General features: G+C 40.6%; 3 protein-coding genes across 3 annotated transcripts; 1 reads left to right on the forward strand and 2 right to left on the reverse strand.

Moving 5' to 3' along the window:
• Positions 1-1,814: 1,814 nt before the first annotated feature.
• LOC114868282 (odorant receptor 131-2-like) lies at positions 1,815-2,787 on the reverse strand. Its single transcript, XM_029171737.3, has one exon. It carries the CDS (start codon positions 2,785-2,787, stop codon positions 1,855-1,857), a length of 933 nt encoding a protein of 310 aa, XP_029027570.1. The 3' UTR covers positions 1,815-1,854.
• Positions 2,788-5,346: 2,559 nt separating this feature from the next.
• Positions 5,347-7,500, forward strand: LOC114868597 (diablo IAP-binding mitochondrial protein-like). Its single transcript, XM_029172338.2, has 6 exons — positions 5,347-5,587; positions 5,680-5,797; positions 5,880-6,005; positions 6,412-6,522; positions 6,611-6,707; positions 6,784-7,500. The coding sequence occupies exons 1-6, from the start codon at positions 5,451-5,453 to the stop codon at positions 6,987-6,989; spliced, it is 795 nt and encodes a 264-aa protein (XP_029028171.1). The 5' UTR covers positions 5,347-5,450; the 3' UTR covers positions 6,990-7,500.
• An 868-nt stretch (positions 7,501-8,368) lies between these two features.
• Positions 8,369-9,292, reverse strand: LOC114868283 (odorant receptor 131-2-like). The gene has a single exon (XM_029171738.1). The coding sequence runs from the start codon at positions 9,290-9,292 to the stop codon at positions 8,369-8,371; it is 924 nt and encodes a 307-aa protein (XP_029027571.1).
• Positions 9,293-12,568: the final 3,276 nt, after the last annotated feature.

Here is a 12,568-nt window from a genome sequence, read left to right on the forward strand (position 1 = left end):
GTTGGATCTGTGAAATAGAGCAAATCTGTTAACAAATTAAATGTCTACAGACATGAACATGACAAAAATCTCCCCAAAACACATTTGTATTGCACAATAACGTGTAAATGACATTTAGGTAAAGATCAGCACATCACACACTTTATATGGTACAACAGACAAGTCTTATGCAAATGAAGTGCCAAATCAACTTCACCTATTGTTTTCACATTCAAAATAAAAGAGTACAGTGTTTCCATCAATGGGCAGAGGTCGTAATTGCATCCTATTGTTTGAAATGAAAAACAAGTCAGCGACACTTCTTGTTCTTCTTATAGGAGGTGTTTAGACTTACTGTATGCAACTTGTTTTTCCTCAGACCAGAATTCTCAAGAGATAAAATATTGTCATGGTGCCATCATTAAACATTGTGTTTATATTTGTCCTTCACTAATTTGAATGGGGAGTTTTTTTAATAAGCTCATGTGTTATAGGTGGAGGAGGCTAAGGTCATCTATGTATGGTTAAAGACCACCGGTTACTGATGACACCTCATGCCTTCTTTGTAGAACTACCCCTTTTTGGAATTGTTGGATCTGGCAAGACTCTCAGAATTTCCATCCCCCTTGATACCAGACCCAGTTCAAAGTCCCCTTCCAACAAAGTCCTTGTGGTACAGACCTTGAGGGAACTATGCAAGGCATCAAGAACACATCAGTGAGAACATATTGAGACCCCACCTAGCTGTCATCTTAGCTGCCACCTGACTTTCTCTAAAAAGGAATGAGCAGCAACAGCTCCAAAAATTTGTTACTGATAAAAACTTCAGTTCTATCAATTGTCCACCAGCTTCCGACTCTCTTTCCATAGTTGCTGCTGCAGCAGTTGTCCTACTTCTGGGTTTAGACAGGTGTCCTATGTTAGCTTTGTTATTTCAAACAGTGCTGGTTCCTGATTTGGTTCCTCTTAAAAGTGGCAGAAGATATAAACACTGTCAGACGGAGACGAACCATGGGTGAAGACGGACGAGGCGCCGGAACCAGAACCAGAGGCAAGGACAGACAAGGCACCGGAGCCAGAATTAGGCAAGGCATCGAGTTCCTGACTAGCTCCACTACATGCCCCTCCCCTCACCCCCTCTCAGACAGGGACAGTCAAACTAGGTCCAAGGGCCATGGTAGTGCCGCCTGAGGCATCACAGACAGAATATGGCTCATCTGTTACATGTGTAAACACCCATTCCTGCACACATTCTGTTCCCGATCCTCTTGTGGTCATTCAATAATACAGCACATGCACACACATATGGAAAAACGCAACCCGGACAGTCCTTCCCACCAACCCCACCATGCCCTATAGCTTGTACATTGTAGGCCCCTTCAGTACCAGATTAAGCCTAATTACTGCAGCTAGTGGTTCAATGAATATCGCAAAGAGTGAGGGGGGGGCGAGACGGCAACCCTCCCTAGTCCCTCTGTGCAGACTAAACCTTTGAGAGGTTTGTTTCTTCTAACTGCAATTGCTGAACTGTATAGTATTTGTAACCAGTCTATGAAGGAGTTTCCAATACCAAATTCATCAGGATGGAGACACCTCTTTTTATAGAATTGTAACTGGCTAAGGAAGTGTGTGGGAACTCTAGTGAGACGAGAGTGTAATCTATAGTTGTGACAAAATTAGTTTCTTGTCTGTAATAATACAATGTCTGCTTGCAACGTTTTTAAATTGGTAAATGTTTTGATTCTTTTCTCTCTTTTTTTAATTCCATGTACATTCCAGGTGACCAACCTTAGTGATGAACACATTTACCATTTACATTTGTGCCATTGTTTCAATGTTCAGTTAATGAGGAAACAAGATGTTTTGTATTTGACCTCAGGCACTGCATTGAACTCTGTTTGGGCAGCACTTAAATGTTTTACCAATGTATCTTCTGAGACTCTGGTCTCTAAAACCGTAGATGAGTGGACTAAGAAAACGTGGAATTAGGATGAAACAGAAGTAATTAAAAAAAGCAATTTCCTCGGGTGGCAAATCTGCTCGGAGCACTATGAGTGTTTCAGTGATGGGCAGAGTGAAGGCCAACATGCACAGCAACAGCTGAAAGCCATGAAGCAGCACAGTGTGTGTAGCTTTATTCACAGACACCTTGTCCTGTCTCATCTTCTGAGTTTCCAGGAGGATTCTCACATATGTAAAGATGATGATGATGGCAACTACTGCAAAGGAGAGCACGTTTACAGCAGTCCTGAACAAACCCTGAATTGGAAATGAGTTGATAACAACAGACTTGCAGAGTACAGGAGTAAAAAAAGTATTCACAGCAGGGTAATGTTGACCTATAGAGTACTCTGTGATAGGAAATGTACAGCTGAGGAGCCACAAGACCAGAATAATGATCCAGATCCGATCTGAGCGCCAGACAGCCGGACGCTGCAGGGGATAGAAGATGGCAACGTAACGCTCCAGTGACATGGTAGCCAGGATGAAGGGAGTGTTCTGAAAAGTGGCCGTGGAAATGAACAATAGAGGAAAACACAGACCAAGAGCAAATTTAACCTGAGCTATGACCAAGAGAAAAAGAAGCACAGAGAACATGACCTGCAGAGTATCATTGATGAGCATGGACGCAAACAGGATGTAACGGGAGGTGTCCAGAAACTTTCTGTGCGATGCAAAGATGTGCAGCATAACAACAATGCAGAAAAAGAAGACACAAAACAAGGGAACAACCACACACACCTTGATGATCACAGAAAGGCTTTTGTTAGAAGTGGCATTGAGTGGAAGATCAGTCAGATTCAGCATTTTGCATCTGTGGATAAGAACAAACCTATTAAAGAAAACATGAAGTAAACATTTACTGTACATAAAAATATCTCTAGGACACATTTGTGCAGTAGAGCAAAAAATATAAACACATTTTGAAAGTGTCACAAAACAAATGAATATTGAAAGCAGGATAAAATATTGTATTTCTTTATAATATTATGAGCACCGATATTTTAATATTTAAAAAAAAAACAGTTCTCTGCTCACCTACAACTGTCTTCATCTGTCAGAACAGTTAAGATCTCTTTTCGTCTTATATAACAAGTGTCTTTAGTGACCAACTTGTTACACATTCCTTCCTTTTTCTCAGGTTTGTAGGTCAGATCGGTCCTGATTCTTAGGAGACACATTAATGCAGGGTACAGGTCATTAAGCCCTGTGTTTCTCATTAGCATCAGATTTCTTTGGGGACACATGATGGGCTCTTTTATTAAAGCATTTGTGAAAGGACGCTCCAAACCTGTGACATGGAAATAAACAACTTCCTTTTTAACCTTTTAGGCCCCAGGAAAAAAAAATCTTTAATCAAACAATTGGTGACAAATGTTAAGATTGTGTAAAATCTGGCATTTTATAGTGTACACCAAAGTTATGCAAACGTAACAACTCTTATATAACAGTCCCTTCATTGTTAAAAGGGAAAATCATTTTGGAACCCCTGGCGAGCTGCCCAGAGTGTTTCCTGCTTTTTGCCCAATGACAGCTGGATCTAGCTCTCACACCCCTACCTGGCTTATAAGAACAAATGATGAGTATGATAGATCGTTGGATCAATGTATGCAGTTAAAGCACATTACCTTATACTGAGTTATTAACACTTTCAGGTGCTAACTCTGGCTAATCTGTGTGTCAAAGTGTACTGTGTATTTGAAGACCAAAATGTGTTTTTCAGTTTTATACACCCTGATTTTTTTAGACTGCAGAACTGCAGTACAAAAGTTAAATAAACACCATAAAAAATGCAGAACAAACTCTTTTTGAATGTGCTCCAGAGTCAAACTCTTACACAATGCACTGGAGATGGAAAATTCCTGTAGAAAGGTCATTTACTGTTGTTTTTGAAAAACCAAAATCCATCGACATGTTTCTGTTGATTAAAGGACTTACACGAGGTACTGTGCCATATCTCCAGAGCACTGTTATAGAACATGTCCCATTTCCCCTTCACTAATTAACAGACTAATTAATTATTAATGCAAAGCTCTTGAGCCTTGTTGCGTAATCTAAAGTTTTCGCTTATTTGACAAACAAGTTGACTCTATAGAGATTATCTTTCTGGGGCTTGTCATCCCTTTGCGCAAGTTTTGCGTCATCTGCCACTAATCAGGACTGCAGGGGATTGGACTACACTGCCTAAAACAAACTTTCTAGGTTTGAACCCCAGTGGGCACCTCCTCAGCAAATAATTTATTTAAAGAATTTAAAACTTGATTACATGTTATTGCAAATTGATTTTCAAGCATTTCAAGTTTGAGCAAATAGAATAGAATTTAAATAAATATCTTAAAATAATTTTCAGCATTTTAAGTATTGCGTTTAGTAGTATTTCTCTATGTAATACATAGCTTTTACCTTGTCTAAGCTGTTTACAGTACTCTCATCCAGCAGTTCCTCACCTTTGTGTTCGCAAACTGACTTAGGGGTGACCTTGAATACTTGCTTGTCTGTTGTTTTCAACCAGTTTAACATCCTCTTGTTTTAACAATGGCACAATTCTATTCAAAGGAAATGCATCGGAGTGAACCAGACTGAACCTGAACTGCCAACAGTTTGATCAAAGGTTAAAGAGTGTTACACCAATACAAGCTCATGTAGACCTGTTATTTAAGCAGATAGGACAGATAAACTCTCTGCTTTCAACTCTACACCTGATGTTGCTAACACTGAGATTATGTGCTAATGCACTTAATGCAGTATAAAATGTATAACAATAGTTTGATAATACTTACAGTACAGTAAGTAATACAGTAATATTCATGTAGTGTTGCGAAAACATAGAAACCAGTTCTGTTTAATTTTTGTTGTTTTTTTATTTAAAATGCACAACACTGGAGGATAGATACAATCTATTGTATTTCAACTCAATAGAAAATAGAAATAAAAAAAATATCACTATAACTGACAAAAACTTTATCATAATTTCACTAAATAAATCTTGTACATGTAGTCTTACAGTATACTGTACAAATATACTGCATTTTAGTATATGACCACTCTATAAAGGTACTAAATTGTTTGCATCCTCAGCCCTTTAAGATTTTTAAAAATAAAAAATGTAGCTTAAAAAGTCACAATACTGTACACATACAGCAGACACAGCAGCACATGAACATGAGTCTCAGTATGTCATGCACACCCATGACAAAGAAAATAGGAGAAAGTATCTGTCAAACAAGCAACGCCTCGTCCTGCAACTTGCACGTAATTTCTGTCTCTGTGGCCTTTGCAGATAACACTAGATGCGCACATTTGCAGCCACAGTCAACAGATCAATATGCTTGACGTAATGAAATGGTGCTGGGTCCTTACAAATACCCACAGGACAAGACAGTCAGTACTCAGTGGAGTGAAAGGCTTCTAGCAAGCACAGCAACCTGCAGCTAACCAACTACATTCTTCAGTTACGGCAGACCTGCAAAATGCAAACTATTCGCCAGTGTTCAGTGTGCGCCAACCGAGCGGCTGGAGCGTTTCTGCGAAACCAGACAGACCATGCAATGCTGCAAAGCAACAAGAGTGTTCTCAAAAAAGAAGCAAACTGCACTCGTTCCCTAGGGTAGGTGATGGATGGATAATGCAAAATGTAATGTCACTCCCAACATTGCAAATTTATACCAAAGCTTCTACTGTAACTCTGTTTCTCTACAGCACTTCAGAGAATGTCCTGTTCAGAAAGCCTACAATTCAGAAGCTGGCGGAGTGGACAGACTTGAGCGTAGCATCGTTCATTGTAGGCCGTGGGATTTGTGCTACACCTTTTACGCAGGTACGTGGTGCTTGAGTCGGTTTGGTGGTTTTGTTCATAAACGATGTACAGAAATTAAACAATTTTTCCTCTGCATACACAGCAGGTAGAACACCTCTCCCACGACTCATTAATTCGAAGGGCGGCCTCAGTGGTTACAGACAGTTCATGCACTTTCCTCTCCCAGACCACCCTGGCTCTCATTGATGCTCTTACAGACTATTCAAAGGTAGGCGTCACATTGTTATGTTACCTAACGCTTTAATTCAAAGAAGCCACTAGCAGGACAGGCGCATGCATGATTTTAAAGTACTGATAAAACCCATGGAACAGTTCATTACCTAGTTTGAGTTTGAGATGCTTATTCTTATACCAGTGCTGTGCATGTGGTTATTGTTCACAATAAGTCACAGCTAATTGTGTCCCACCTCACATGCTGGAACAACCTTTCACTTTCAGGAGTGGTATCTTATGTCTTTACCTCACTAACTTAACTTTTATGAATTAAAGACACTCTCGTCTATTTATGTTTTATTGGAAACGTGCCTGATAGGTTAAACCTACTGAACACTTAATATTTGACAGGTTATGTTGTAATGCTCCTGACAGTCTGTCCTTCCTGTCCTTGTTGACAGGCTGTACACACACGCATTGCTCTCCAGAGACGATACTTGGCCTCATTGGGTAAACTGACCCAAGCAGAGGAGGATTCACTGCAGAGATTGATCAATGTCCAGCGTGCAGAGGTTAGTTTCTGTTATACTTTGGTACTCTTTTTTTCATTAATAGCAGACCTGGACATATACTGATCTTTTGTCATATTTGTTGTGGCAGGTTACTGACAGACTAGAGGAATGCAAACGTTTTGAATCATTCTGGGTCACTGCTGTCAACTTAAGTAAACTGGCAGCCGAAGCAGTTTACACTTCAGGTAAGTAAAAGAAAATCTTTAATGATGTCCTTTTGAACTTTCTGAGCAACCTAACAAAATATGTTTATTTTTCCAGGAGGTGAACAGGCATCAATCACACTGAGAACAAACATTCACATGGCCCAGTCGCAGGTGGAGGAAGCTCGGAAAGTGTCTGCAGATGCCGACAAAAAACTGGCCGAGACTAAAGTAGAAGAGATTCAAAGAATGGCAGAATATGCGGCCTTCTTAGACAATAATGAAGAGCATGAAATACATGAAGCTTATCTACGAGAGGACTGAGACAAATACAAAGATATGCGAGGACAAAACAGAAAATGATAAAAGTCAGTGTGCTATTGATTTCACAGTATTAGGGCTTAAAAGCTATCTTATGTTGTTATCACTTGCTTCCTTTTTAAGCCTCTCAGTCATACAAAATTAAGTGGTAAAAATATATATTTAAATAATTGCCAACAATGTATAATGACTTATTTTTGCATAAATTCTTATTTAAGACTATTTATTTGATTTGTGAACCGTAGCTGCTTCTGGACCGCGATCATTCTCTTTCTAGTAGGAGTTTTATGGCAGTGAGACCTGTTGCTGGCCATTGTTTATTTTATATTACTGTAGATGTTTTTTATAAAGTATTTGTTGTTGTCTTATTTTGGCCTCATTTGTTTAGCTCATCGCGTAATAGCAAGCAATTAAACGAACTAACATAATATATGTTGCATGTTTTTTTCTTTTTCTTTTCTGTATGCTGGTCATTGCCAGTAATTTACAAGCAACAATAAACCAAGAAAGACTACTTGTGTCAGAAAGAGCTTTAAATAAAAGTGCACCTGATGTTGGCAACAATTAAGTATTACAAAGAAATAACCCCAAGAATAGCTGAAGCGGTTCAGAAGAGGAATCAGTTTTCGTGGATTTTTTTTTATTGGTGATCTTATGAACAGCAGTCACATCAGTTCAGTACCCAGACTCCATGCTGCCATGATTGATTCAGTACATGATTTACCATTGTCTTCCTGAATTGTGAAAGGCATACTTACAAATTAACGTTGGAATGGCCAAAACATTGTGTTTGCCAAACAAACACAAGTGCAACACATGACACAGTATCAATTATAGCAGATATTGTTTTGTCAGTGGGTGAATGTACATTTGTCCAGTCTTTCTAAACATGCATTTAGATATAATTAAAACTTTGAATGGTAATACTAATACCAAAATAAATGTGGCAAAATTCTGTTTTTTTTATTAAATGTATTTATTGTGATACAATCCCCTATACAAGTATACAGTATAACAAGTACATTTTTGTTCATACATTTGATCAACACAGGTTTCTTATCATATTTTCTTCATTAATTACAAAGCAAGACAATCATAAAAGTAAATTCTTAGAATGTAGGTAGTGAAGTTTGTTAGTCAGTTAGGTATTACAGAAGGATTTGTTTTAGATTTCTTGTAGTCTCCATTAAAATTAAGCTTATGTACGTTCATACCTACGATATACAGTATATACTGTTTATTAGTACTGTATGCATACATGAGTGCACCTACAGTAGCAGCTATTGTCATTGTGTGTACCTTAACATAAAAAACATGGTCAAAAACCTTAATTATAAATGTTTCTTTTATGTTGAAATTGTGTTTTTTTAATTTTCTGAAAATCAGATATTTCTATTGCGAAATCCTGATAAGATATAGTGTTTCACTACAAAAAAAAATTGTTCATCCCTTACTCCATAAATGAGGGGACTCAGACACCTTGGACTAAGGCTAAACATTATGTAGTTGAAGTACCTGACATCTATAAATAACTTGAAACTAATCTGAAGCACAGCAGTTTCTATTAATGGGCACCACAGACTGGTGAGGCAAAGCATCAGCTGAAAACCATGAAGAACAACTGTTCTTAATCCTTTGTTTGTTAACTTTTTTAACTCCCCAGATGCAGCTCTTGCTGCCTTCATTATTTTAAAGTAACAGAATACAATGATGATAAATATTATAAAGAAGAAGGCCTGTTGTACAGATGACCTGACGTGGTCCTGCCATTTGTACAAAATGAACATCTCTTCAGAGCATATCCTGTCTTCTGTGTATGAGCTCAAAGAAGCTGTTGCAAAAAACATGCAGAAAATAATAACGCAGGGTATAGCGCTGAGTCCATGAATAATAAGGATACAATGTACAGTACTTCTCATGGAACACAGCTCTCCATGATGCAGGGGCATGCAAACGGCAACGTAGCGCTCCAGAGTCATAGCTGTCAGAGTAACTGGTGTAATGTTATAATATGGATAAACCAGAACAGAGATAATGACACATAACCAAACCTGCATAGTTATTTGAAAAAATGACAAGAGGAGCAGAACATTAGTCATGATTAAAATCAAGCTGTCAGACAGTAGGGTAAGAGCAAACAGGATGTAGCGTGTGGTTGTAATAAAGTTTTCATTTTTAAAAAAGGTCACTATGAGTGTAAAGTTAATGACAAGAAATATAATCACTAACACCTGCACAATAATTACCTGAATAGTGATCCGACGCGGGACAAGGTCACCACCACTTAAAGAACTGTTATTAGTCATAACTGAAGTAGTATATTTGTCTCTAAACACCTGAACAGTTCGTTATCAACAAAACACAACACAGCACTTGTGCTCAGCTTTCTGTTGTGCTACAATATTGTACAGAAGTTTCTAAAATCTTTCCTGTAGTTTTACAGAAGGGCAGTCCCTGACTTTATAAGAGCAAACAGTGTCATCATGTGCTATATTTGCTGCCGTTCCTCAGGGGATGTCTGTAGAGGAGAGTTGTAAACTGATGTAATAACCATCAAATGACACAAGACTATATTACATAAAGTACTGTTTTTCCAGACATACAGTGTTTCAAAATTAAGTTACTCTTAAACCTGTAAATAGTATATGTACAACAATATATTGTTGAGAGGCGGCGGGCTGGTGTGGGCTTGCTCATAACTCCCCAGCTCAGCCACCATGTGTTGGAGTTTTCCCCAGTAGACGAGAGGGTAGCTCCGCTGCACCTTTGGGCCGGGGATAGGTCACTTACGGTTTTTGTGCCTATGGGCGAAGGGCAGTGCGGAGTGCCCAGCCTTCTTGGGGTCTCTGGAGGGAGTGTTGGAAAGTGCTCCAACTGGGAACCCCGTCGTTCTTCTGGGGGATTTCCATGCTCACGTGGGCAGTGACAGTGACACCTGGAGAGACGTGATCTGAACTCAAGTGGTGTTATGTTATTGGATTTCTGTGCTAGGCACAAAATGGCCATAACTAACACCATTTTAGTTCGGAGGTGTGGACACAAGGTCTCCGGTACCTCTCATAGTGTCACCCGAAGCCGATGGTGGATGCCAGAGGTAAGGAATGCCATTAAGCTGAATTAGTCCTATCAGGTCTGGATGACCTGTGGGACTCCTGAGGCAGCTGATGGGTACCGATGGGCCAAGCGTGCTGCAGCCCATGCTGTTGTGGAGGCAAAAAAGCCTGGGAGGAGTTTGGGGAGGCCATGGAGGAGGATTATCATTCTCAGGAGGAGGAAGCAGTTCTACGCCAACTCTGTTTTCAGTGGAGGAGGGCAGCTGTTGACCTCGACTGAGGGTGTGCTCGGACGGTGAAAGCAGTATTTCAGGATCTCCTCAATCCCTCTGACACGCCTTCTGCTGAGAAAGCAGAGGCAGGGGTCCATCTCCAGGCTGAGGTAACGGAGGTACTTCACAAGCTCCTAGGTGGCAGGGCAGGGGGGTGGATGAGATCCGTCCTGAGTACCTTAAGTCTCTGGATGTTGTGGGGCTGTCTTGGGTGACACTCCTCTGCAACATTGCGTGGACAATGGGGGCAGCTCCTCTGGACTGGACAACCAGAATGGTTATCCCTCTTTATAAAAAGGGGGACAGGAGAGTGTGTTCCAACTATAGAGGGATCACACTTCCCCCGCGAAAGCCTGTGCCAGGGTACTGAAGAGGAGAATTGGGCTGATAGTCGAACCTCAGATACAAGAGGAACAATGTGATTTTCAACCTGGTCGTGGAATGATGGACCAGCCCTATACCCTCACCAGGGTGCTCGAGGTTTTGTGGGAGTTTGCTTAACCAGTTTTGTTGAAGGCATTCGACCACGTCCCTAGCGTTCTGTGGGGGTGTATAGAGTCTGAGGCTCTTTGCTAAGGGCTGTCTGGTGTCTGTACAAGCAGAGCAGGTTCACATAGGACCTCCAGTGTGTGCTGCGGCGATTTGCAGCTGAGTGCAAAGCGTCTGGGATGAGTTCTTCCAAGAAAGACCAGAAAAAAAAGTGGTTTTCTCTCTCCAGGTTGGAGAGTTCCTGCCCTAAGCCCTACTGTATATTTTGGAGTGTTATTCACGAGTGAGGGAACGCCTGGGCATGCCTTGGGATCCCAGAGCTAGAGGAAGGGTCCGGAGAGAGGGAAATCTGGAGCTCCTTGCTTAGACTGTTGCCCCCATGATCCGGACCTGAATAAAGTGGCTGAAAATGGATGGATGGATGCAAAATGAAGGCAGTGGAGACTGTGTGCCCTGAAAAGCGCCAGGCTTGCAAATATAAGCCTGACAAGAAACACAGTTGCAGACAGGATTACCGATCTTTCAGTGAATTTGGAAAGCCAGTTGAAGCAAAAATTAAAGGCATTCATTGCATTTTCAGATGCAGTTGATGAAAGCACTGACATTACAGATGTAGCACAACTGGTAATTTTCATCTGCGAATTTGATGCCTCATTTACTATCACCAAAGACTGTGGATTTGGTGCCGATGACAGATACAACAAGAGCAGCTGATATTTTGATATATTGATTTTATGGACATAGTCGAAGTGGACTGGTCTTGCGCTAACAAAATTTTCATGCAGTATTTTGACAGCATACGTTCTTTCACACTGAAGCTGTCATTGTAGCAACTCGCCAGTGGTGATGCAGCAAAATTCCTCTGTGTGCCTGACCCAAAATGTGGCAGACATGAAGAGGTTCACATGTAAAATAACCGTTCTGGGAGTTACTGTTACGCTTTCAGGTTTTTGATGAACTGGGGAAAGACTTCAAAGTTTTTTGATCGCCAATTACCGTGAATCCATCTGATCTACCCAACAGTGTCCAACTTGAATTAATTGTCAGGGTTCAAGACAAAGGACCCATACGCACAGCTTGCATGAACTCTGGTTAGTTGAGGTTTATTCAGGCTTGTGGTCAGGCAGGCAAAAGTCGGTACACAAATTAACAAGATCAAGGCAACGGTACAGACGGGGAGCAGCAAAAGCTAGGTCAAAATACCATCCACAATCGGTACACGACAGGACTTATGTGACATGAGCGCTGGAGAGTTGAACAGGTGAAATGAACACACAATCCAGCAAATGGAACAGGTGAGTGCTAAAGCTTAAGTGCTGGAGAATAATTTCTGAATGGAAACAGCTGGTGATCATGAACAGAAACAACTGACGGGGCACGTATATGGGGGCTCGGATATGAAGGGCATCTGCGTTGACCGGTTGGGGTGAGGGGATAGAGGGAGAGAGAAGCACAGCAACAACAAGCAACAACAGAGCACAGGCAGGATGGTTGGACCAGAGACTGGACACAGGCAGGACGGTTGGGTCCGCAGCTGCCCATCACAGACACCAAACTTTGAGTCCAAAGTTTGCAAATGTACAATAATTGGGAAAACATGTCATAAATGCAGTTTAACCTAAATAAACAACTGCATAGCACTCATAAAAATAAAGAACAATAACAGTACTGATAAAACAGTGTGGGTCACTATATTGCATAGATTGCAAATAGACCGTGGTTTGGATTAAACATCCATCAGTGCAGCTTTAATTTTTTTCAAGTATAA

Source organism: Betta splendens, chromosome 13 (genome assembly GCF_900634795.4).
Source record: "Betta splendens chromosome 13, fBetSpl5.4, whole genome shotgun sequence".
Classification (NCBI taxonomy): domain Eukaryota; kingdom Metazoa; phylum Chordata; class Actinopteri; order Anabantiformes; family Osphronemidae; genus Betta; species Betta splendens.